This window comes from Pan troglodytes, chromosome 6 (assembly GCF_028858775.2).
Source record: "Pan troglodytes isolate AG18354 chromosome 6, NHGRI_mPanTro3-v2.0_pri, whole genome shotgun sequence".
In the NCBI taxonomy this organism is placed as follows: domain Eukaryota; kingdom Metazoa; phylum Chordata; class Mammalia; order Primates; family Hominidae; genus Pan; species Pan troglodytes.
In genome coordinates, this window is record NC_072404.2 from 155,373,865 (window position 1) to 155,400,256 (window position 26,392).

Below are 26,392 nucleotides of genomic sequence, written 5' to 3' on the forward strand. Positions count from 1 at the left end.
GGGCTTGGTCACCCTGGGAAGGGGGCTGAGCAGGGGGTCCTCTGTCCCCAGCCTCATTCCACACACCATGCTGCCTGCCCCTGATCCCCTTCACACTCAGACTCTGCCTGTCCAGCACGCCCCAAGCTCTGCTCCTCATCTCTTCTCTGTACCCACCCCTCGACCTGGTGTTTCCCTCAGATTCACACGGGAGGCAGCTCAGGACTGCGAGGTGCTGGGGCAGCGCATCCCCGCAGGCGCTGTGCTAGAGATGGCCGTGGGTGCCCTGCACCATGACCCTGAGCACTGGCCAAGCCCGGAGACCTTCAACCCTGAAAGGTGAGTACTGCCCCTTTTAAAAAGCTCTGAAGGGATGTGAGTGTGTGGGATAGAAATTTACCAGTGGAGGCAGCAGCCAGGAGGCACAGACTTAGCAAAATTGTCCCCAAATAGTCAAAAGTTATGGCAATTCAGATAGATGTTTGCAAGACATAATTTCCAAAGGAAATAATTATACCATTTTTTAGCCACACGCGGTGGCTCATGCCTGTAATCCCAGCACTTTGGGAGGCCAAGGTGGGTGGATCACAAGGTCAGGAGATCGAGACCACCCTGGCTAACACGGTGAAACCCCATCTCTACTAAAAATACAAAAACTTAGCTGGGCTTGGTGGCGGGCACCTGTAGTCCCAGCTACTTGGGAGGCTGAGGCAGGAGAATGGTGTGAACCCAGGAGGCAGAGCTTGCAGTGAGCCGAGATGGTGCCACTACACTCCAGCCTGGGCGACAGAGCAAGACTCTGTCTAAAAATAAATAAATAAATAAAATAAAAATAAATAAATAAATAATTATACCATTTTTTCAAGGTCCAAACTGAATCCAGAGATTTAGCATTTCGGCAGCCCTGCATGCAAGGAACAAGGCAATTTCAAATGATTGTCTTCCATTCATTCAAGCCAGGACATGGGATACAGGATTGTATTTCAGGTCTGCACTGGAAAGTAACAGAACATCATTTCCTTTTTAAAAAACGGGCATCTATGCCAAAACAACAGCTTCAGCTGATGTCTCCATGAATCTAAATTCATGTGATCCACTGGTTGACCTGGGTCCCCGCCTTCCACCACCTGGCTTTGGTTCATTGTCTCCTTTCATTTCTGGGCTCTGTGATTGGAAACATCTGAGCAGGCGGCCCACACTCTGGTCCTCATCAGAACCAGTCAATATACTGTGTGTGTGATCTGGCAAGGGAAGGGCTGGCCCGGCACCAGTTGTGTTTTCACCTTTCATGGCTCCAACTGAATTCAGCCCAAGCCTACGACCCAGTCACTGGGAAAATGTGAGCAATGGGATCTACACAAACAATATTCCACAGTCAGCAGCTCCTGAACACGCCGCAGCCACAGGGCTTACAGCCTCACAATAAAGCCCAGGGGTAGTAAAAAGTGAGCTCGCTGTTACAGAACAGTGAGTGCCACCTAGCTTCACTGTCATGGGACACACGCTGCAGGCAAATGCACTACTTGGTAGGAGATTCAGCACTTCTGAGGAAGGGCCTCCAGCTCTCCAGGTACTGCAGCTTCCAGTGGTTCAAGTGTCCAGTGCAGGGGCCTGCAAAGCAAACATGGGCAGGAGAGGGGCTGCCAGTGTGGCTCAAGAGACCTGCAGGGCAAGCCAGCAGGACACGCCCCCCAGGGAGGGCCCAGGAGGTGCTGAGGTGCCCGGTACCCTGCCAAGGAAGCAAGCAGGTGGTGGCTGGGTCATCCTGTGGGAGGGGAGGTGGTGCCATGGGCCCAGGTGAGGGTGATCACCAAGCCCTGGGGTTCAGGGATGCCGTGTTTAGACTCTGATTGTGGGTGGCAGTGAGTCTGTGGGCTTATTAGCCACACACTGAATTCCTAAGGAGAGGCAGGGAGGGAGCTGTGGACATTCCAGGTGATTCTGTGAATTCAGCTCTGCCTCTGGGGCTGTGCAGGAAGACAGGAGGCCAGGAGCAGAGAGGGACTGAGGCTCAGGAATGAGCAGCCATCAGCTCCCAGAGCCTTGGAGACATCCTTGTCTCAGATGCAGGGGTGGCTCAGCTGGAGCACAGGGCTGCAGAGGGGAGGGAGCGGGTGTTCTGGGCCAGCCCTGACCACACGGACCTGCAGGTTCACGGCTGAGGCCCGGCAGCAGCACCGGCCCTTCACGTACCTGCCCTTCGGGGCCGGCCCACGGAGCTGCCTCGGGGTGCGTCTAGGGCTGCTTGAGGTCAAGTTGACACTGCTCCACGTGCTGCACAAGTTCCGGTTCCAAGCCTGCCCTGAGACCCAGGTGAGGCCCCACTGCTCAGAGGCAGGGGCAGGGGCAGGGGTGGGAGGGCCACCCCAGTTCTCTGCGTGAGAGCAGGCCAGCCTGGCGGCAACATCAGGCCGTGCCTCCGTGAGCTTGGGCAAGCTCCTTAACCTCTCTCGGCCTCAGTTTCTTGATTCGTAAAGTGGGGATGATAATAATAACACCCTCTACCTCTCAACATCCTGTGAGGATCCAGTGAGTTCACACAGCGCTCAGGTAAGCCCTGGCAAGCCAACCCGAGCATATGTTAACCATTGTTATCAGTATTGTTCTCTGCACACCAGGGCTGGACCTCACCTTGCTGTAGGTCTTCCCACTTCCACAAAGGGCACACAGACAATGGCATTTGCAGTTGTGACATGTGCCTGCCTTTGCGGGGTGGGGGGGTGCATGGCTTGTCCTACAGAAGCTGGGGACACTTCCTCTGGCTCCTCCTGACAGAGCAAGGTGCTGTCTGCTTGGAGGGAAAGCTGAGGGGTTTCAGCTCCTTGAAGGGTACCCCCAGCTTTGCCTTCCCCCCTTGTGCAGACACTCACGTGTCCCCATGGCCACAGCCTGGTCCCTCTCACAGGTGGTGACACAGCCTCTTCCCAACAACATATGCCTTCATTCCTGAGGTCCTAGACTGGTGCACAGACCCTGTCCTCACCCAGAGAGCTGGGCTCTCCTGAAATGGGGCCTCACCCACTTTTCCAGCCCTATCTCCCCCCCACATCACACACTCCAGAACCAGCAGACCAATTCCTCAACAGGTCAGGGAGCTTATATCCCCCACTTTCACACTCACAGCAATCCTGCAGAGTAGGAGTGACTATTCCCATTCTTTAGATGAGGAATCAAAGTTCAGAGAGGTTAAATAACTTGCCTAAGGCCACACAGCAGGACTGCAGGCTTCGTGATGGCAGGGACCCAGTCTGTCATATTCATTGTTGGACTTTCCAGCATCTAGCTTAATGCCAGGCCCATGACAGGTGCTCACTCATTCATTCAACAAACATTAATGAGCAAATGGATAAGCAGCCAGAGATGAGAGAAACAGGGGTCCTCACCCAGATCCTGCCCACTCCCAAGCTCTCCCTCCTTCCTGACATCTGGCTACGTCTCTGCACAGCGTTAGCTATTCCCTGCCTATCCTGACCACTGCTGTCCCCTGCACCTATCCTCATGCTGGTCCTGCCACCCAGAACCCACTGTTCAGCTGCAGACCTGGACAGGCAGGCATAGGAAGGCATAAGGACACAGTTGACAGATAGCAACAATTCTAGATTGAGACAGGCAGTGCCTCTGACAGAGAACCTGGGACCAGCTGCTGGTCCTGGAGGAATAATGAGCTTGGATGGGGGACATAGAGTCTGAGGTACTGAAAGTGAACACATCCACATACTCTGGGCTGGAGACAGGGAGGGGCAGATCAGCAGAGCAGAGCCAAACCAAGTGAGGTCAAGGGGCAGACGGAGGAGCAGCCCCACTGCATCGGGGCTTCCACGTGTGCGGGGCTTATCTCACTTCCCCACGATTTCAACATACAGTACAGCAGCCAGACCAGTCTCCCAAAACGCTGCTTATGCCTGGCACTCCCCGGCTTAAGAACCAGCCAGGAGTCAAGGGCTCCCCGTTCTTCCTTGTCTGCTCAGACAAGTGCTGGGGCCTGCAGCTTTTTCAGATGCCTTTAAGGGCTATGGCTCCCACAGGAGACACGTACAGCCCCAAGCACTAAGACCCTGGTGACTCTTTGCTGTCACATTAGCCACTGGGTCATCATTTTACTCAGCTCCAGAGGAAACCCAACTCCTCGAGTAATTCTTTGGTTTTTCTTCAAAGTCCCCAGTCCACCACTGGCTCTGCCTTTTAAGCCGGACATAGGAAAGCTTTCTGGATGTCAGTGAGGCCAGACCACAGCACACATGAGCAGGAACAGCATGAAGTTGCTCTCCCCAGAGCCCCTGGGCCAGAGGGCATTGCTCAGTTACTGGCCAGGACTGGGGAGTGAGATGGGGAGGATCAGCAGGGATGGCTGGAGTCACTGAAAGATAGGTTTGGGGCTTTGCTCTCTGCTTTCTTCTTGTGTGACCTTGGACAACGGACTTGGCCTTCTTGAACCTCCAAGTCTTCATTTATACAGTGAGATGCTACTGTCTCTTTGACAAATATTTTAATTTTCTCTATTTTAGGTACCGCTGCAGCTAGAATCCAAATCTGCCCTAGGTCCAAAAAATGGTGTCTATATCAAGATTGTATCCCGCTGACACAGAAGGCTGCCGGGTGGGGGGAGGGCACCCCCAAATTCAAAGAAAACCCTAAGTGTGGATGTTCAGAATTTTGGAAAAATGTCACTGAAGTGACTGAAAGAGTGCCTGGCACGCAAGGTTAAGAGGTTCTTTACATAACATTTCCTAAATGCTTAATAAACATTTGTTGCACTTGGTTTTGACATTGCCAATGGGGTTTGAACCAGTGCTCTCTCTAAATGAAGAATTGCTGATAAATAAGTGAAAATGTAGTTTTGACAAAACAACTGAGAATGTGGGGTTTTAAAGGAAGTCCCAGGCTTGTGCTGAAAGGAATCCATGGTGCAGGGCACATGAGGACCCCCAGGTAAGCCTGTCCTGATGGCACCAGCTCGTGGCTCTTTCAGGTTCTCATGCATTGTGGAGTTGTAGAGAATGACATTTATCAGAAGTTCAACCTCAGCAGTGGTTCCAAAGCTTTATTATGCTTTGATTTTCCTAGGTAGGGTAGTACCAACTTTACAGTCAAGTTTCAATCGACAGAAAAATGAGAGTCTGAAAAATGATATACTTTTTCTTTTAAAGAACACTGTATCGGCCGGGCACGGTGGCTCACACCTGTAATCCCAGCACTTTGGGAGGCTGAGGCAGGTGGATTGCCTGAGGTCAGGAGTTCAAGACCAGTCTGGCCAACATGGTGAAACCCCATATCTATTAAAAATACAAAGAAATTAGCCAGGCTGTGGTGGCGGGCGCCTGCAATCCCAGCTACTTGGGAGGCTGAGGCAGGGGAATTGCTTGAACCAGGGAGGTGGAGGTTGCAGTGAGCCAAGATCGCGCCACTGCACGCCAGCCTGGGTGACAGAGCGAGACTCCATCTCAAAAAAAAACAAAAACAAGAACAAAACAAAAAACACTGTATATTAATTTTGATCAAAGAATCAAAATATAGAGGTGATTTTTTTGTAAAAATAAGTATTGTGTTGCTAAGCAGTTCACATTCAACCAAGCACTTGCAAGGTCAGTCTCACGATCAGCCACCAGCAGCTGTGCATTCATGGCTGCTGGTGAAGAGCCGTATCACCTCCCTGTGCCTCAGGGGCCTCTTCTGTAAAATAAGGAGGCTGGCCTCGATCAAAAGACCGCTTGTCCTCTAGTTGACACCTTAGCAGCTTTAAGGGGTTGAATGTTACATAGAGAACGATCTTGTAGAAATCTGTAAGCCCCTTATGTGACACCCAGATGCTGACGACCCACCTTTAGAAACTTCAGGCCGTTTTGGGAGTGTTGGCAGAATGAGTTTCCACATATTCACTGCTGGGACTGCTGCTTCCACTGTTTGGTGGTCCCCCATCCCCTTCAGCCAGGAGCACCCACTGTATCCCTCAAAGTCCCCCTTAGGGGGCCCCTTCTCTTATTCTCTGGCCCTCCAGGCAGGAAGAGGATACCCCAGCTGCCCAGCACTGGGCCAGGCCTGTGAGTGACTGCTGCCTTAAGGTGTAGGGCTGTCCTGTGGCCCTCCCCACACCCTTGTTGCCACCACCTGCCCTTCTCCATCACCTGGCCCCTCTGCAATGCCCAGCCTGGGACTCAGACTCACTGGAGAAAACCATCCACCCCTGGGAACCTGTCGGCCTCCCTGCCTGTCCCACAATCCCTGACCTCCCCACGGCTGCCGCCACCATAGAACCTCAGCCTGCAGACAGGCCCAATGGCGCACTCAGCTCCCTGCTTGGAGCACAGCCCTACAACCTGAGTCCTCCCTTGGGACCTCCGGCCCCGCCCCCCGGCCTGTCAGCTCCATCCAGCTTCCCTCGCCTTCCCAGCTCAGGTGGTCACCACCTTCAGACACAGTGGTAGAGGCTTCCTCATGTGCTGGGGTCACTGGACTCCAGTCCTTCTACTGTGTGAGGCCACCAACCCCACTTCCGCTTAAATCCCACTGTTCACATCCAACACCAGGTATCACAGGGCAGAAAACCGCACCACCTGGTCCTCCAAAAAACCCTCTTGCTAGATTCCCAACTGAGTCCTCACAAAGCTTCTGGCCAATCCCACACACATACACCCATGTCCCAGACCCTACCACCTCTTGGCACCAAACATCTTGAGAGTCACAGTCATTTCCACCCCTTCCCATCACAACGCCCACCCTTTCTGCACCGGCAGGAACGGCTCCCTCCCCATCATCAGGCGATCTGGCCACGTGGCTCCCACCCTCCCTAGCATTGCTGGTCCAAGGAGTTGCTCTTCCTAACATGCTTTCTCCCAGGTCACCCAGCCATGGCTGCCACAGTCTTCACAGCTCAGTGGACTTTTCCAGAGCAATTGAGCATCTCCCACCTGATCCCTCTGGCCGCTCTCCCCATCTACACCCCCAGTGAACCAGTTCTGCTCCCCGAATCTCCCCAGCTCCCAGATGATTCAGAAGCAATCAGTTCACTTACATGCAAGACCTTAGCAACAGACATGCATCTGATTAAATGGTTTTCTCTGACACCTCTTTGCCCCCTGCCCAACTACACCATAGCAGGACCAATGACTTAATGAAAAAGCAATGAGTGAAATGGCAGGATCAGTCAGGCTGTGGGGAAATTTGGAGGGGGTTCTGAAAATCATACCATGGGCAACCATGTGGCTGACCCAGCTGCTGGGTGAAGCTGTGTTGTTCTTGCTGTTCCTCTGGTCATTTACCTTGGCTCTCCTCCAGCTTGACTGCACTTGCCTGTGTTAAGGTTTCAGATCACTCCAAAGATGGAAAAACGGGTTCATATTCACCTTGGACCTGAGAAATACAGGCAAGCCAACTGAAGCCCAAGCAGCAAGTCGCCAGCAGACACACGTCCTCAGGAAGGTGGAGGCTGGGCAAAAAGCAGGTAGTGAGGACCGAGCAGAGAGGGCTGACAGCCTGGTGACACCAGTGGCCCTGCCAGCCCCTCTGCCAACAGGGCCAGAACCAGCCAATGCCCAGAAGGGAGGCTCCTGTAAACTGCCACGTGTGGGGGACACACACAACACTCTCTCCACATGCACAGCACATTGCTCTGTGGTGAACCTGGGTCTTACGGGGCCTGAAACTTATCTATGAATTGGAGGAAAGAGGAAAAAAAAAGTGTAACGTTTGCAAATTTTATCAAAACCTATGACCATGTGACCATATTGCTAGGGTCCCTCCTAGGGCCTGGGGAGGGGCTCCAGCAAGTGAGGGGCCCTGAACCTTCAGCTTCACTGTCTTCGTAATAAATCCATACGTAGCTCACCAAGCCGTGTCATCAGCTCTGTCACAGCCCTGATAACGGTCTGAATGTTACGACCCCCAAAATTCCAATGTTGAAATCCTCACCCCTGAGGTGATAGTATTTAAAGTAGAGGTGATTAGACCACCAGGGCGGAGCCCTCATGAATGAGATTCAGTGCCTTTATAAAAGAGGCCCTTCCACCGCGTAGGGTTACAGTGAGGACTGAATCTATGAGGAAGCAGGAGGTTGGACTTTATAGACCCCAAACCTGGTAAATAAACGTCTGCTGTTTATGAGCCATCCAATCAATGGTGTTTTGTTACAGAAGTCCAAATGAACAAAGGCAATCCCTGACTCTCAGAAAAACGCCTGGCACTCAGTAGGTGCTCAATCAATAGACGCAGAAAAACGAGCTTCAGTATTCATCCACTTCTGATAAATTTTCTTTTATTTCCGTACTCTTTTGTGACATGTGTGGCACAAGTATTCAATCTCACGGGGATGTTAAAACCCACACTCGAAGGGTGTCCAGTGTGCTTAGGAAATGTGGGTTTGCGCAATCACAGACCAAGCCTGGGGGTCCTCGGGGAAGCTACTCCTCCAGGTCACCTGCCAGGTGGATGCACTTCCTTGGGCAATGGGTGACCCTCCCAGGACAAGGGGAACCAGCAGGGACTCGATGGCACCACACAGCAGCCACCTGTTCTGACAATGTGACACAGACCAACTAATGCCAGAGCCCAGGAGAAGCCACAGCAGAGCTGCCTGGGTTGGTGTCAGAGCAACAGGCAGAAGTGACTGTGCCGCCCGTGGGCTGTCCTCCACCGGTGGCTACTGGGTCATTCTGGAAAAACTATGATGCCATGAGACTCTGAGAAACCAAATCACTGCAGAGACAAACTCATAAAAATTAAAACCAATCCATAAAATTGTATCTAGAAACTCTGTCCCTGGTGCCAATAAGCAGCGAAGTCAACAAAGAGTAAAAACTAAAACTTCAACACATTATTAAAAAGCAAAACTGGACTCAACTACAATCACTTCTGGTTAGTCCACTAGTGAACCCAAAAGTGACTTAAAAGTAAAAATCATTATTAGCAAGAGATTAAGAACATAACTTCATTGAGAGGTCAACGTTAAGAGAACAGTTCATTAAAAGTTTCTGTTTAAAAAGAAAAGGAAAGGCCCAAATAGCCATTTCAAGGCAGAGCAGGTGAAAGGCCTGGAACACTCCTGTGTGCTCACTGTCGGCTGCTGAACAGGGAGCCCAAGGCCAGCAGGATGGAGGGTGTGACCGAGGGCTTGGAGGAGGTGGTGTACTGGATGACATACTCTGGGTAGACCTGGTGTTTCTCAAAGATCACAAAGATGGAGGGGTCGGACACACTGTTCACGCAGCTATCATAGAAGACGTTGCTCCGGCCCTCCTTGGCCGGGGGACGGACAAAGGAGGCATTGCCCCTGATGAACTCGCCCACCAGCACCCGGGCCAGGAACATTGTGCGGGTCTGCGTGTCGGATTTGCTGTAGTGGTGGGAATATGCAGCATCTCGGGCAAAGTAGCTCCCTGAAATGACACACGAGGGCTCAGCTGGGCGCCTGGTGGAGGGGCCTGCAGCCAGGAAGGGTCAGCACACTGCGAATAGCGTCCTGGTGATGTGCAACGCCAGGGCCTCTACTCTTCCACCCCGCATCTCCCTCCCTCCCTCTGTGCCATGTCTCCACTCTCCCTCATGAAGTCACATGCATCAGTGATACCAACACCCTTCTGAGTGGCAGCATCTGAGGAGTTACCAAACTGAGATAGCAAATTCCTTTCAAGTTCCGGATCTGCCCCACGAAACCTAAAGGCCTGTGGACACATCACTACTTAATCCCCCAAACCTCAGATTCCTCAGGCATAAAATGGGGCTGTTCAGCCCAACCTTACAGAGCTGGCATGGAAAATGAATGAGATCCCATATACGGAAGCAGTCTGTAGACTCTGGCAGCCCAATGTATAGAATTATGAGCCTTGTCAAATGGAAATCTGAGTTAGAAGCTGTCACCTGTACATTTGAATCCACAAGTCTACCACTGGCTGCTGTCCATCTTGACCCCTTGCCATCACTGCCTCAGACGGAAACTGACTAACAAAGAACTGATGGACCTGGAACATGGACTGCTGGGCAGAAAATGTTCTCAACTTGGTAAGCATATTGTGGTTACAGAAGATAATGTCCTGTTCTTGGGATGTGTTAAAGGGTGAAAGGAGACAATATATGCCACCTACCTGAAAATGGTGCAGAAAGAGAGAGAGGGAGAGAGAGAGAGAGAGAGAAGTGGCAACATGTTAAAACCAATGAATGCAGGTAAAATTTACCCAAAGAGGTTTTTTCTAATTATTATTATTCCAATTTTCTTGAATTTCGATTTCCAAAGAAATAGTATTTTAAAATTTTCTTTGGCAAGTTTAAAAATAACAGACAAGAAAACACTCAGATAACTCACGTGATAGCTAGAATACATGTTTACATGAGTATCTCTGAGGGTTTCTGGTTTCTATTCTAAGGAAATCAATAGTAAAAGCACAGTCAGGGACTTCATCAGGGCTGGGAAGGTATCCCCTCTCCTCTCCCGTCTCTGTCACCATCTCCCAGGGCCTCTGCTCCACAGGGAAGCAACACCCCAGTCTAGGCAGGCCACCCTGCCCACACCTGGGGCCAAGCTCCTGACCATGCCCAGAGGAGCAAGAGCAAGGATGTGACTGGTAGCTGTGCCCAGGTACCACCACGCATGGAGTCTGAACCTGCTCATCGGCTCAGGCTGGTCCCCTCATGCCCTCTAGCAGTCTGTTCCTATGCAGGGGCAAAGCAACATGGGTTTTGCTGGTGGAGGCCAGTCATGCCTTACCCTTGCCGTAGGAAGTGCCATGAACACCACAGACCCGCCAGTCAAAGTTCTGCTGGCAGATGGCGTCCACAAAAATGGCGCTGGTGCCGTGGAACAGCTGCCGCTCATCCACGGCCTTCCCTCCGTTCTGCTTGTGCATCTGTCCTTTTTGCCTAGAATCACAGAAGAATGTGTGCTGGGGGCAGAGTGTGCCGGCCACCAAATACAGCCGGCCTGATGCAAAACAACACATTTTTCCAAAATTCCAAAAGTGTCCTGGGACCAAGAGACGCAGGTCACAGGCTACCCTGACTAGGCCTGTGAGGCTCCAGCCACAAGCCAGGGTGTGGAAAAGAAGGGGGATCGTGGGAGCTGGGTGAAAACCCTCCCTCCACAGCTCCAGACAGCAGCGGCTCCCTGGACTCCAAAAGCAGAGCAGCCCTTGGAAAATGGGTACCATTTCCCCCAACCCCACGCCCACCTTGCTCCTGCGTGGAGCTGAGCCCTGGGATGCTGTAGGAGTTTTGAGGCTGCTGGTCAGTGGGTGCCCATCCTTCTCCCCTCTCCCATTCCCAGACTTCATCACTGTGCACAGAGTACACATTACACTACCCCAACCCCATTTGGGGACAGGTCAGCAAGACCCAGCCTGCCATGGTGACCTATTGTAGGATTCCTCCCCACATAGACAGGTGAGTGGGTGCTCAAGGACAAGCCAGTCCTCATGTATGAACCTGAGACCCCTGCTGTCTAGCCACAGCCTTATGTTCCTGGGGCTAATGGGGTGGTGGGCTGTACTGACCCATCCCACTGGTCTCCAGGAAGCCTCGGTGCACTCATCTCTACAATGGGATGTGCTACCACACTGCCCTGGGGGAGCGGATGAAGGAGAGCAGACACACAGCTCCCAGCACATGGCAGCCCTAACTGCCACTCTGCTTTTCCTGGAAACCTGGGCCACATGTGGCAACCAGCCAGTGGTGTGAAGGGACAGAGCCACCAGCCCACCAAGAGCGAGCCCCAACGCACCACTGGTAGACTTCCCAGAGGGCCAGGTTCTGTACTCGCTCAATCTTCTGAACAAAGTAGAAAGGCAGCGTGCGGTTAAAGAGGTTCCAGACCTTCTGATACTCTTCCGAGGAAGAACTAAGGGTGATCTTCTGCAAGGGGCAAATGTTTTTAATGCATTACCATCAACGTGCAGAATATAAATCAGTCCCTTCCCAAAGCTTCTTGTAAACACTAGAACCGCAGAAGCACAAAAGCCCAGAGAGCAGTGACCACATTCTCCTGTGGTTTCTCCAGGCACAAGAGACAATCGGTCCTCATGAAATGTCATTGATAGGTTCTTGGAAACTGCAATTTTAAGTAAAACAACAAACCTCTTGTTTATGTCAGTTAGCATATGGGAAATTGGTTTCCTTAGACAGTATGTTGTGCCACTTTAAGTCAGTTTCCAAGAACCTATTGATGATGTTGAGGATTTACTATGTTTGCAAATTGTAGTCACTTTGCTCCTCATCACTGTGAAACCAATCTAAAGGACAGACACGTGATGCTTAAGCCACCATCGAGGGTATCCCCTGGATGTCCCTGCTTTTTTTTTTTTTTTGTCCCACACAGGCCAAAGACACAGGTTGGACTACATGGTCCAAGGACCACAGAGTCGTCTAGACAAACATGTTGAACCCCTTCAGGTCCTTAGCACTTCTTGCCTGCACTGTTGGCATCTGCATGTGCCTTATACAAGCTCAATAAGTCCTCCCAGGACAGGGACCGTCATGTTTTAAAGCTGAGTTACACAGTGCTCGGCAGCCGGCCAGCTGGCAGACATCAGCCCAGGTGCAGACGGGCAGCCTCAGATGTTAGTCTGCGTACTCTCCTGCACTCAGCACAGCTCCCACTGGTCAGAGCCCCTCAACAAGCTGCCAAATTGACTGTCCATTCTCCTGTCTGCTAGTCGTGAATGCCTTCCCTCCTGACAGTCACCCCATTCCAAATGTCCATCAGACTCAGGTCCTCCCCAGGCTGCTTCTCCTTTTCTCGCTTAGTAAAATTGTATTTATTGGTTAAGCCCAGCCCATAAACTCATTTCTGCCCTTTCTAGCAAATTTCACAGCTCATCCTCCTCCCTCCACAAGACAACCCCTCCCCTCAGAGCCATAGCCAACTCCTGGGTGGTGAAAAAACAAAACCCTCTGCAAAAAACAAAAACAAAAACAAAAATAAAGCCCACATCTGTCACTGCCCTCCTGCCCCAATTAGCCCCAGCCTTACAGCTTCTTCAGTGTTGAGGGATGGCACAGTCTGTTCACACACACCCACTTCTACAGAACACCTTCCTGTCCAGCCCCAGGCGCATGCGTCCCCTACCTGAAAGCCTGGGTCTGGCAGGGCAGAGGAGTCCCAATAGTCTGGGATGCTCTTCGGGCCTGGAAACTTGGTATTGCTACAAAAATGTAAACAAAAACACGTAGACATTTTATTCTTACACAAAGCAAATATACCATAGGTGGTCTCTGCTAGCCAATATCACCAGTCTTGAGTCTCAGCACATCACATTTCAAGAGCAGGTAGAAGGCAAGGAAGAATGTTAGCACAATATTCACAACATGAGAGCACTTTTATCTTTGCCTATGTAGCCAAACTCCAAACAGTCCTGAGAGATCTATTTCTCACCTGTGTCCCAACTACCACACAGAAGGGATAAAAGGGATGGAGTACATGGTTAAAGGAGCACACACACAGCCATAAACCTTCATCCACAATTCTGAAATTCTAAGAGCTCTAAAGACATTTTTTAAGGCCTCGATGAGGTATAATTGACATTTTAAAACTTTTTATACAGCTCAGGAAAAGCAGGAGAAAATATGAAATAAAACATTTTTTGAAAAACATAAAAGTGACATCAAAAGTCATTTGGCAGTAGAAATTTGACTGAAGTTAGTTAAGAGGCCACTGTGATCTGTATCTATCCTTCTTAAACTGACTATGCATATTGTTTACTGCAGAAATATTAATGTGCTAAAATACAGAGTGTCATGTGATACAAGCATCACATTATCTTTCTAAAAATTAAATAAAAGCAGTCCAAAAGACATATGGATCAAGGGTTCAGGAACAAGGACTGTGAAACTATAATTACAAATCATTCCTATTAAGTTTCAGAATACACTGTTCTTTCTAAATAGATCTACCTTCTGTTTCTGCTGGCATGAAACATATACCTTCATCCTAAGCCTCAAAGAACTCCCACAAATAACTTTCCTCGGAAAATGGCACAGTTCAAAAATAACTAAGCAAGGTCCTACCAGCAAGAATCAGCCAAAAACAGACCCACAAAGACTTAAGATGCTGAAATTATCAGAGAGATTACAAAACAATTATTCTTCCTATGTTTAAAGGAAAAAAAAGACAAACTTTAAAAACATATGCAAGGAACAGGAAACTATAAAAAGACCTGGAAGATCTAAAAAAGAACCAAATAGAACTTATAGAATTAAGTACAATCTTTAATAATAAAAGTGTAGTGGACAGGCTTAATAGCAGATTAGACCAGCTGGAGGAAGAATCAGTGAGCTGAAACATATGTGAAATGAAATTGTCCAGAATGTGGCCCACAGCAACAAGGAAATGGAAAATGCAGGAAAGAAGTTGAGACATGGAGAACAGTGAGAACTGGAATATGATCAGAACCTAAGTGAAGCTCTAGGAGAGGAGAGACAAGACAGTGGAGGCGATTTTCAAAGAGAACTGATGAGATGCACCAATCCGCAGCTTAAGAAGCCCAAAGAATCTCAACCATGATAAATAAAAGCACATACCTAGATACACTTTAGTGAGGATGCCTACCTCCAAGACAAACAGAAGCTCTTAAAAGTAGCCAAAGGAAAAAAGAGTGATTACTGTCAAAGAAGCACCTGTTAGACCAACAGGCAATTTCTCAAAAGCAACAATGGAAGCCAGAATACAGTGGAGTGATCATCACAATGATCCAAGAGAAAATCCCTACAACCCGAAATTCTATACCCAGTGAAAATTTCCTTCAAGATTGATGGCAAAATAAATACATATTGGCCAGGCGCAGTGGCCCACGCCTGTAATCCCAGCACTTTGGGAGGCCGAGGTGGTCAGATCACTTGAGATCAGGAGTTCAAGACCAGCCTGACGAACATAATGAAACCCCATCTCCACCAAAAATACAAAAATTAGCCGGGCATGGTGGCGCACGCCAGTAGTCCAAGCTACTCAGGAGGCTGAGACAGGAGAATCGCTTGAACTCAAGAGGCGGAGGTTGCAGTGAGCCAAGATCATGCCACTGCACTCTGGCCTGGGCGACAGTGCGACTCCATCTCAAAATACATACATACATACATGCATACATACATGCATACATACATACGTACATACATGTTCAGACAAAGCAAAAACAGTTTTCCAACAAATCTTCATCGAAGGCAGGCTTGTCCAACCTGCAGCCCGCAGGCTGCATGTAACCCAGGACGGCTTTGAATGTGACCCAACACAAATCTGTAAACTTTCTTAAAACATTATGAGATTTTCTTGTGGTTTTTATTCTTTTAGTTCAGCTATTGTTAGTGTTAGTGTATTTTATGTGTGGACCAATTCTTTTTCTTCTAATGGGGCCTGGGAAAGCCAAAAGATTGGACACCCCTGATCTAAGGTAATCTGAAAGGACAAAGTGGTAAAAATGTGAGTAAATTTAATGAAACTTTCAGAGTATAAAATAATGGTGCCTCTTGAGGTTTAAAAAAAGTTCAGAGGAAGGCAAATGGAAGAAAAGATAGGAGGGCAAAGATATTGATTTACTTGTACTTAAGTGAAGAACATGTAGTTTCTACCATAGCCTTTAAAATATACATACACACAAAAGAAGGTAAGAAAAGAAAAAATAAGACCCAATCACATGAATGAAACATTTTCATAGAGGATGGGCAACATGGTGAGACCCTGTCTCTACAACAAATAAAAAAATTAGCTGGGCGTGGTGGCGCATGCCTGTGGTCCCAACTACTTGGGATGCTGAGGTGGGAGGACTGCTTGAGCCCGGGAGGTGGAAGGTGCAGTAAGCCGTGATCAGGTCAATGCATTCCATCCTGGGTGACAGAGTGAGACCCTGTCTCATAAATAAATAAATACATACATAAATAAATTTTACATGACACTCCTGTATTATAACTTCTGAATATGGACATTACATTTTATGACCCCATTAATTGTGTAAACAGAAAAGTTGTTTCTGAAAGTGATCTACCCTCAGATTCCCAATTGGCCATGCAGGCCCAAGCAGACTTGCTTACTGGAGTTAATGACAACCAGCTGCTGGCACATGGGTCAGAGAGAAGAACTGAACACTTCATCTGTGTGAACAGTGTGTGACACTCCGCTTACAGGAGACCCCAAATCACCCATATCTTAGTCTGAATCACTTTTAGTTTGGACATTTGGCATCTTCTTGTGGCCCCCTGAAAACTAAATTAGAATAAGAGAGATCTACTCTCAGAAAGCAGAGAGACTTTTCCAAACCTTGTCTAGGGTAGGCTTTGTATAGGAAAAGAATAAAAAATGACTTCCAGAAATAGGAGGGTCATAATTAACCAAAACTCTAAATCCAGAATCAGTAAGACACTGATACATTTAACTAAAATAATCTTTATATATCTTTATGGTAAAATACTTCACAGGCAAAGTCAAAAGGCAAACAACAAACTAAGAGAAAATATTTGCCATTTATATAACAAAATGAGGGCCAACCTCCCTAATAGATAAAAGGCTCTTGATATTTAAGAAAAATATCAGAGTTGATAGAAAAATGGATAAAAAGACCAACAGTCCACAGAAAAAGAAGCAAAAATGGCACTTACATGTTAGAAATAATATTCAACCTCACTCCTAAGAGAGAGCAAACTGAAGTCCACTGACCCATCTTCTACCCCTGAGAAATGCAAAAGCCCAAGAGCCTGACAACTCACTCTGTGGCATCTCATGCGTCCTAGTGGGTGTGCATAATGATTCAAGCCCATGAAAAGGAATTTGGTTTACTTCCTACGACTCTGACCTAACAGTCTACCTCCAAAATTTGGTTTTTTTAATTAAAAAAAAAAAGAGATGGGGTCTCGCTATGTTGCCCAGGTTGGTCTCAAACTCCTGGGCTCAAGCGATCCTTCCATCTTGGCCTCCCAAAGTGCTGGGATTATAGGTGTGCACCACCGCACCTGGCCATACCTCCAAAATTTGAAACAGCACATACATCAAATGGTTCATCACGGCATTATACTTTTTAATAGCAAAAGACTGAAAACAACACAAACATCCATGAAAAGGGGACATATTAAGTAAACTATGGTACATACATATTACAGAGAACCAGGAAAGAAGAAACGGATTGAGGAAGTTAATGAATTGAAACAAAGTGATTATCAGGATCTATTTTTAAGTGAAAACAAAAAAGGGTATAGAACAGTATAGATAGCATGTTCCCTTTTGTGCAAGAAGAAAATATTTTTATATGTATGTATGCAAATGCTTATTTTTGCAAAGAGAAACATAAAAAAGAGAAACCAGAAACTAATGTTACCCATAGTGGGAACAGGGTAGAGATAACAGGGAGGAAGTTACAGTCTACAGAGGGTACCATTTTATATAGGTTTGACTTTTAATCACGTGAAGGTTTTACACATAGTCAAAAACAATAATAATAATTATTATTATTTTTGAGACGGGTCTCACTCTGTCACCCAGGCTGGAGTGCAGTGGTGTGATCTTGGCTCACTACAGCCTCGACCTCCCCGGGCTCAGGTGTCTCTCCCACCTCAGTCTCCTGAGTAGCTGGGACTACAGGTGCACAGGCTGGTCTCGAACTCCTGGGCTCAAGCAATCTACCCGCCTCGGCCTCTTGAACTGTTGGGATTACAGGTGTGAGTCACTGCACCCAGCGCAAAAATAAATTTTAATTTAAAAAGGAAAAAGTAAGGCACATTCCCAGGAAATTACTTTGCTAGGTCAGACTCACAAAGCAGTTTCGTGGACTGATAATACCTTTCTCCTCTATCTTGTACCAAACTCATTTAAAAATGACCTTTGCATGCTTCACAAAACAAAAGAACCAAAAGAGACATTGTTGGTTCTCCATAAAATAGACACAAGCCAGACCTCTCAGGCGAACAGAAGGTGCAGCCAGCTACCAGTAACACTGCCTCAAGTCCCAGCACTGGCTCTGGCAAGCCCAAACTGTATGGGCACTGTGGTCCCTCTCCACCATGCAGGCCGCCTTCCCCCAATATGTGGCTGTGTGGTTTGGAGAACACTGACCTCTTCCTCTCAGTTCCAATCCCATCCCACCTCCCCAAGCCTAAAATAACACCAGAGGTTGAGATAGGGTCTGATCAGTGCAAAGCACAAGAATTTCCCCTCATCTGCTATAGGAGGTTTCTCTCCTCCCTTCTAGGGGCTCACAGGCCACAGGCTAACCTGGTGGCTCCTGGCAGCCATCTTGGGACTGAAAGAAACTCACCCTGACGAAGCTCGCCCATTAGTGACTGCAATATCTGTTTTTAGAGTTTCGGTATTCCGTGATATTCAAATACTAAAATACATGAGTTTTTATTGGTGTAATTCCATCATTATTTCATTATTTCAACATTTAAAAAATTCAAGTCTATGACTCAATGATTCCACAGAAAAGACAAACGGATGGGTTGGCTTCAAGTCTAGACTCGCCTTCAGAGTCTGTCTTTTCCAGAGAATCATCGCAGATCACAACAGGCAGCCTTCTAATTATGCATCACGAAGCTTCTACCCACAGGGTAATTCCCACTCTGGTCCAACTAGTAGAAGACGAACGATAACAGAGTGCGGGAGCACTTCGTTGTACAAGCCAACGGTGCCCAGGTGCTATCTGAGGCAGGTTTTCTGTCACCACTGCAGAGCACACTCCAGCTGATTACATCCTAAGTACCAAGCCCCCCACTGCAACCTACCAGGTTTGCATGGTCGTCACATCCTGGGGAGACACGTATTTGGGTCTGCGGCAAACCTTTTTAGTTGTGCCATAGACCAGGTTTTTCTGAACGAAGGCTGAAAAAAAACATAACCAGTGAAAAAATATACATATACATATACATACACACAGGATGGCAATGTTTTATAAACACAAATTAGATAGATTTGAAAGCTTATCCAAATGTGTAAAACCCAGAATCAGTCTGTTAAAAATAGGGCCATTTTACACATTTCAAATATTCATAAAGAAAATAGGTATCCTTAGGAGACTGGGTTTAATGAATAGAGGAATGATTAGTAATTGACATATCAATTATACATGAGTGCTTTTAAATTGTTCCTTCCAATCTTGTTTAAACCATTATTTTGCTTGGCAATTTTCCCCAGCTTGGATATAAAAAAGCCTCAGCCCAGCCTGAGATCAAACTACCACGTCTTGAGTTAGTGGGATTCAGAGTTAATGTAAGTTTTATGACTTTGTTTTAGTTAAACTATGGCAGTATTCATCAACCTTTCTAAACCAATAATATCTTTAATAAACAAATTTCTTGCTTCCCCACCCTCAAGAATCCCATACTCATCCTGAGGATTTGGGGTTGGGGGAACTGGCCCCTCAAGTTGAAAAATGACAAATACCTAGAAGTGTTTGTTCTGTCCTTGCCTGCCAGGAAAACCCTCCCAAGTCTTACATTTTTTTTAAGAGATGGGGTCTTGTGCTTTGTTGCTCAAGTGGACCTTGAACTCACCGGCTCAAGTAATCCTCCCACCTCAGCCTCCCAAGTAGCTGGGACTACAGGTGTGTGACACCGTGCCCAACTAATTTTGTTTTCATTTACAAAACATTTTAATATTAAAAATTATAGGTGTCCAGAATTAGCCTTATTGCAGTTGAGCATAAACTGGATGGTTATCCAAGTGTTTGTCTCTTAGGTTGCAGCTGAGATTGTCACTATTCCTGGAGGTCCATCCACATTCTCATTCAGAGCCCATGATCCAGATGCAGCAACCATGACCCCTTCTGTTACCCACTACTCAGCCGCCCATCAAGACCATTCTCACTGGCATATTTAAATGGGTGTTACTGGCCTACTGGCCATCTGTGATGAATCTTAAATGGCTTTCACTGGTGAAATTAAAAGTGAGCCAAGATACGTGGACTGGCTAAATGTGTGTCAGACACATTCCCTACCCTTCTATGGACACAGTAAAGTGAGCTCTTTTCCCTAATTTACCCTTCCAGAGCATACCCTAGGCTACAGCCTGTCTTTGGGGGATTCTGCCCCGTCAGACACCACCTAACAGGATGCTACAATTCTGCCTCTGGAATCCTGGCATTTGCCTTGAGTGAATCATTTATGACAGGAGTCCCTAAAAGGGCAGAACTGAATCATCCCTAAACCTTCAGAACAACTCATTTGGGCTCTTTTGTGTGTTTTAAATGAACTTGCTTCCTAATAAACAGCTAATAAATATGTGTGGCAGTTTGCTTTGAGACTTGCTTTATACTTAGAAGTGAAATTGTGGGGGAAGAAGCCAATTCATCTCAAGCTTCTTTTATGGATACCAGTATCTACCAAAAGAAGGAGGAGGAAGGGGGGGGGGAGAGGAAGAGGAGGAGGAAGAGGAGGAGGACGAGGAGAAGGAGGAGGAGGAGGAGGAGGAGGAGGAGGAGGAGGAGAAGAAGGAGGAGAAGGAGGAGAAGGAGGAGAAGGAGAAGAAGGAGAAGAATTGTGCCCACTCAAATGGGCTTCAGTCAGTCTGCAGGAATCATAAACTGCACGTGTGTGCTCTTCCCCATCCCTATTATGAGGTTCTGTTATGTCCCCAGGGTGTGGCGTAGGTTGGGAATGATCAAGGTAGTATCTGCCATTTCTATCTGTTTTGATATTTTCCAGATATTTAAAAGAAATATTCCAGATTGCTGTCAGCAGCAGTCAGATGTATGCTTGCCACACAGTCCTGACCTTCAGGGCAGTCCTGATTTGATTAACGTCTATGCTCTCACTGTCCCCTCTCATGCACTGGTGTGTGTCAGGCCGTGGAAAGCAAACCAGACCACACGTGGCTGGCACTCTCCAGCAGAGGCAGTTCGCACTCTAGAGGAGAAAAACTTCACTGTAAAGGGCATGTCAAGGGGGTAGTGATCTACCCTAAGCAAAACCACAAGTGCCACGAAACCACAAGCAAAACCAAGGCCAGAAACAGACAGCCAAAGTGGTTTTAGGATAATTCACCAGACACTTCACTATACTCCACATAGAATAAACGTCTGCAAAAATAAAGAAAACCATAAACTGTGTTTAAAGGAAGGCCCACTTACTCCCTTATAAAATGCTGAACATTCAGAAAGACTCAGAGTTTAAAATGTGAAATACAGGCAAAACGGAACTGAATAAAGCTGGACCGATACACTCATGTGGAAATGGCTTAAGAGAAACTACACAAAATTAAAACTAAAAAAAAAAAAAATTCTCACACATCAGCCACTTGGAGGAACTGGCCAAAGGGTGGCCTATTTCTCTCTGTAAGGCAACCAGGATGAAACATTTCAGCCCCAGCCTCAGGACACCATGAGTGCATGAAAATCTGCTTCTCAGGGACTTTTAATTACTCTGTGTCCTACCATCCGTTAAACCCATCAACTCCAAAGTCGCCTACAGAAAAGATGGCAGCAGGCCAGGCGCGGTGGCTCATGCCTGAAATCCCAGCACATTGGGAGGCCAAGGTGGGTAGAACACTTGAGGACAGGAATTCAAGACCAGTCTGGCCAACATGATGAAACCCCGTCTCTACAAAAAATACAAAAAATTAGCCAGGTGTGACGGCTCATGACTGTAATTCCAGCTACTTGGGAGGCTGAAGCACGAGAATCACTTGAACCCGGGAGGCGGAGGTTGCAGTGAGCCAAGATCACACCATTGCACTCCAGCCTGGGTGACAGAGCGAGACTCCGTCTCAAAAAAAAGATGACAGCAGCACTGCTGCAGCAGGGAGTGAAAGGCAGACACTGCACGACGGAGCTGCTCGGACACCTGTCAGGGACTCAGGTTAGTCCTCGGATACAGCAGGACAACCATGCTACATGCATGCTGACCCTGCTTGTCCTCCACACTTGGGGCTCCTGCCCCTCCTGGGGTCGATTCTCCTCACACCCTTGATGCAGCTCTTCCTCCACTGCACAGGGCCAGTGTCATCTGTCTCCAGGTCTACCTTGGACCTGGTACCTTGCTTTTCTTTCCTGTACCCACCCAGGCCCTCAGTATGTGCACACGGCTCCTCCAGGGTTAAGGTGTAGGGACAGAGCCAACACAGGCAGGCTCTGCTGGGTGAGGGCAGGGCACAGGATACCTTTGAAATCTAACTCGTAGTTGTGCTTTCCGGCCTGGAACTTCAAGGTGGCTGCCTGGCCGTCAGACCCCGGTGTACAGTAGGCCAGGTAGGCCTTCTCCACGTCGCTACTGCTGACAGTGGTCACAGGGTGCGCCGTGCCCTGCGATGGAAAGCCAGACACTTTATGAAGGCAGGAAACTGCGTGATGAGGAAAAACGCTGGTGGCACCCATGCCACATTTCAGAGATGCTCCTGGTGGACAGTCCTGTGGTGGGGAAGATGGAAGCCAGGGAGCATGGTATGGCAGGAGAGAGAGGCACAGAATAGAGGCAACATGACTGTCTCCTGAAGCTGCCCTAGCAAACACAATGCAGTAAATATGGGTCCTGCTGAGCAGGAAGACAGGGATGGGAGCAACGGAGAGGAGGGCACTCAAGTCACCTAGGACAGAGGACGCGGCAGCCACTCAAATGCCGGCAGAACAGCAACAGCAACTTCTCGAGTGCTGCTTGACTGGGCAGCCCAAGCCAGGCTGGTCTTACCCGTCTATTCACGTTGCAACCATCCTTTAATCAGAGCTCGGTCCTCTTCCTTGCGGTTTTTTTTTTCTGGTCCCTAGGAGCATTCATCTATTTTTTAAATTATCCATTTCAATCCCTATCCTTCCACAATTACCTACAGGAAATCTCGTAGCTTCAGCTGGAGTGAGTTTGAATTCTGGCTCCCAAACCTGCTGGCTCTATAACTTTGGCAAGTTATCTTAACCTCCCTGAGCCTCCGTTATCTCAAGCTTATAACATGAATAATAGTACTTAGGCCATATTCATCCCTTTATACAACAGGACTATATCGTCCTCACAGGGCTGGAGAAATCATTTCAATAAGGCATGTGGAGCACTTAGTACAGTGCCCAGAACAAAACATACTCAATAAATGTTACTATTATCATCACCGTTCTTATTAAATTTGACATTACACTGACAACTAAAATTAAAGTTATTCAACCTATAACCAACTAACTCCCTCTGTCCCTGTCAATTTTCCTGCTCCCCCTACTGCTACCATCCTAGTTCTCCTGGGTCACAAGCTTTAGGTGTTACTAACAGAACAAAAGTGAGACAAGACAAGAGTCACCCATGCCTCTGCGCAACTGAGTCCAGCAATGGAGAAGGGGAAAAAAAAGTACCCGGACATTTCAAAGCCTCAAGCACAAGGTCCCACACAGGTCTCACGGGTGCTCTAGACGCTGAGATGGGTAACTAAGAATGACCAAGGAAGGGTGAGACCCAGCAAAGGTTTCTTGGAAGAAAAAGATGCCTGAGCCAAGGCCCAAGCCCGAGGGATGACATGAGTTGGCCCCATGAGGACCATAAGGGGCGGGTGTAAGAGGTATAATGGTGTGTAAAGCAGCCTCCTAGTTTACGGTCTCATAGCGGCGCCTAAGTTTCTCTCTCTGAAGTCTGTCCTCCTTCAAAACCAAGCCATTAGACTAGAGTCCGGGAGGAAGAGGATGTGGCATAAAAATCCCTTTCTGACAACAAGAGGAAAGGAAAAGAAAACAATCCCTCCCCTTTGGGCCTGAGGAAATGAAGCTCTGAGTCAGGGAAACAAGAGAGGAGAAGCAGCAGTCAGATGCAGGCGTCCTGCCCCGACCCAGGCCTCCAGTCAAAATCCCTGCAGATGGATGGTCACAGAGGGAGGGAAGATGCAGGTGGATGAGCAGAAAGCAAAAAGCAAAGAGTTTTTTTGCCCTCAGTGGGAGGTTTGGAAGGAGAAACCAACAATGGCAGCCATATTATGTGTTAAGCTGAGAAAGGTCTCGGTTTAGCACCTGGAGGCACCAGTGAGATGTGGAAGGAATGACAGATTCCCACATGTCCTGTGGCAGGACCAGCAGGTGTCTGATTTTGACATGAAATGTTGGAGTACTTCTTGAGCTCAGACAGAAAAAACTTAGCTTTTCTGGGAATCAAGAGAAAACTGTTTTGAAGTGGCAATTAACAGAAAACTAAAAAAGAAACCTAAATGTGGGGTTACACCAGAAACGTGTAGGAAAGGGAGGACAAGACAAACCAGATCATCCTAGGCTGTCCAGCCTGAAGCCACCAAGCCTACACGTGTTTCTACGCCCCCACTAGCACGTGGCATATCAACAACATCCACACGCGGTTCATCCCCAGACATTCTCAAACTGCTCGCCATGAGTTTCTGCACTGCCACAGAGGAAGAGGAGCACAGGAAAGAAAGGGGCACGCTCCAGGTGTTGGCTGACTGGAGGAGAATGGCCCCAACAACCAGAGCTGTGATGAGACACCACCGGGGAACCCTACTTTTGCATGGGTTGCCCAGAGCCCTGTGTCATCTCATTCAGCAACCAGCGGTCTCCTCCAAGAAGCCAGACAGATCCCCAAACAGAATGAACGTGATGGTCACATCTGCTAAGTGTGTTGCACCTGCCATCTGTCCCTCCATCTCCAGGAGAGCCGGGATTCCCAGAGCATGATTGGGCAGTCATCCTCTCCCCCTCCTCCCTGTCACGCCAGCCTCTTCCCCTCACGCTCCTGACCAAACCCGGAGAGCTTATCTGGATGAGTCCCACAGGGCAGGTCAGAGAGAGTCCCAGGTCGCCCACGAGGGGAGGGAGACAGGTGGGAAAGGCAGGCAGGGCAGAGCAGCAAGCAAGGAGAGGCTGGTGCTGGCAAGAGGGTAGCAGGGGAGCAGAGGGGAAAGGAAGTAGTGCAAGGCAGCAAGGCCATCGCTGAGAGTGACCATCTCCAGCTGACCAACAGACACTGTCAGTAACACCCTCCTCCTTCCATCAGCCAATGTCTATTTCCTGAGGACTGGCTATGCATCATTCCACACACGGGATACGATGGGGCAAAAGAAAAGACAAAAGTCCCTGCCCTCATGGAGCTTACATTAGAGCGTCACCAGAGTTAAAGGGCATTCTGAGTGCAGTTCAGAATAAGAAACTAAAGCTTCAATATAGCCTCTTAAAACCCAGAAGAGTACAAAATACCTATTGATTTTCATTTTGGAGGGTGGGTTCTTTATCAATGGTGCCTTCCCTAAACTTGTACTTGAGACGGAATCTCGCTCTTTCGCCCAGGCTGGAGTACAGTGGTGTGATCTCTGCTCACTGCAACCTCTGCCTCCCGGGTTCAAGTGATTCTCATTCATACCTCAGTCTCCCGAGTAGCTGGGACCACAGGCGTACGCCACCACACCTGGCCAATTTTTGTATTTTTAGTAGAGATGGGGTTTCACCATGTTGGCCAGGCTGGTCTTGAACTCCTGACCTCAAGTGATCTGCCCGCCTCGGCCTCCCAAAGTGCTGGGATTGTAGGCATGAGCCACCACGCCCGGCCTAAACTTGTATTTCTATAAGTGACCAGGGGACTCCCTTTAATCTGACCCATCCACAAACACCTGCGAAGAATTGACAGCAACTATTTTTTGTTATTTGGCTTGGATTCCAAACCTATACATGATATAAATCAATTTTCTTATATTTGCCTACCTTCTGTAAAGTTGCAGAAATGGCAGACAACCGGTTTGAAAAGCCTTTACCTCTATATCACAGCTACACAAACACACTTGCACACACAGGCACCAGCTCTGGGGTTAAGTTACCTGTTCAACAAGAGAAACATCTTTCTATCCCATTTAATAAAACCAATGAAGAAACTTGATCTCACTACAAATTTGTCATTCAGTTCTCATGAGCCAACAGATGGAAGCTCTTCAAAGATGAAAGCTCATACAAATAAATTCCAACTTATCTAGTTTTGCCATAATTCTCCCAAAGCAAGTGAGCCACACTGGCACCTGGGGATCCTCAGCTCTCTCAAGGATGCCCCTGGCAACAATATGGGGGCTCTTATTTGGCTCCTCTCTTACAGATCCTCAGGACAAAACATTCACCCTCTTTCCATCACACTTACCTGTCTTCCATATTCCTGCCAAGAACCAAACTCATCACTCCAGTACCAAATCCAGTCAGTGGTGAGGATGAAGTGTGGAGGTTTGGTGACAGAGGAGGCCGTGGAGAGGCGGCGAGCCTGGGTAGCACCGTAAGTCATGGCGTTAAAGTTCAGACAATGAGAGTGAAAGGTACTGGCTGACTCAGAGCACAGGATCCTACAGAAGAAAAACAACAGCAGACTGAAAATCCCACCAGCCAAGCAGACACAGGTCCCTCAGCTTGAGAACATATAGCTGGGAGACGCGAATAGTAAATGTGGCATGCACATTTTAGAAAAAGTTTCCAGAGGTAGAGGAAACTGCTTTTTCAGATCAGTTTTGAGGTATAAAAATATCAAAATCAAGATAATGTGGGAGACTAGTTATGACGAAAATTCCTCTCAGTACAAAATGCCGAAGATG

General features: G+C 48.0%; 2 protein-coding genes across 14 annotated transcripts in view; one reads left to right on the plus strand and one right to left on the minus strand.

Moving 5' to 3' along the window:
• Positions 1 to 4,738, plus strand: part of TBXAS1 (thromboxane A synthase 1) — a 241,618-nt gene extending 236,880 nt beyond the window's left edge. For 7 of the 10 annotated variants that reach the window (XM_063815029.1, XM_063815030.1, XM_063815028.1 and 4 more), the window contains 3 exons: positions 181 to 318; positions 2,130 to 2,292; positions 4,485 to 4,738. In XM_063815029.1, coding sequence (XP_063671099.1) covers positions 181 to 318; positions 2,130 to 2,292; positions 4,485 to 4,559 — 376 coding nt within the window. In that variant the 3' untranslated portion in view covers positions 4,560 to 4,738. The other 3 variants (XM_003951158.4, XM_016958257.3, XM_016958256.4) reach the window with 2 other exon arrangements.
• A 3,472-nt stretch (positions 4,739 to 8,210) lies between these two features.
• PARP12 (poly(ADP-ribose) polymerase family member 12) overlaps positions 8,211 to 26,392 on the minus strand; it is a 39,761-nt gene continuing 21,579 nt past the window's right edge. The window contains exons 6-13 of one of the 4 annotated variants that reach the window (XR_001719539.4): positions 25,951 to 26,146; positions 22,022 to 22,268; positions 18,652 to 18,748; positions 13,025 to 13,100; positions 11,681 to 11,811; positions 10,673 to 10,824; positions 9,829 to 10,052; positions 8,211 to 9,347 (exon numbers count right to left, since the gene is read on the minus strand). Coding sequence is in view for 2 of the 4 variants with exons in the window: in XM_016958261.4 (XP_016813750.2) it covers positions 9,022 to 9,347; positions 10,673 to 10,824; positions 11,681 to 11,811; positions 13,025 to 13,100; positions 18,652 to 18,748; positions 22,022 to 22,268; positions 25,951 to 26,146 (1,225 nt within the window). In the remaining 2 variants the exon portion in view is untranslated. The remainder of the gene's footprint in view (positions 9,348 to 9,828; positions 10,053 to 10,672; positions 10,825 to 11,680; positions 11,812 to 13,024; positions 13,101 to 18,651; positions 18,749 to 22,021; positions 22,269 to 25,950; positions 26,147 to 26,392) is intronic. The other 3 variants (XR_010158684.1, XM_519422.8, XM_016958261.4) reach the window with 3 other exon arrangements.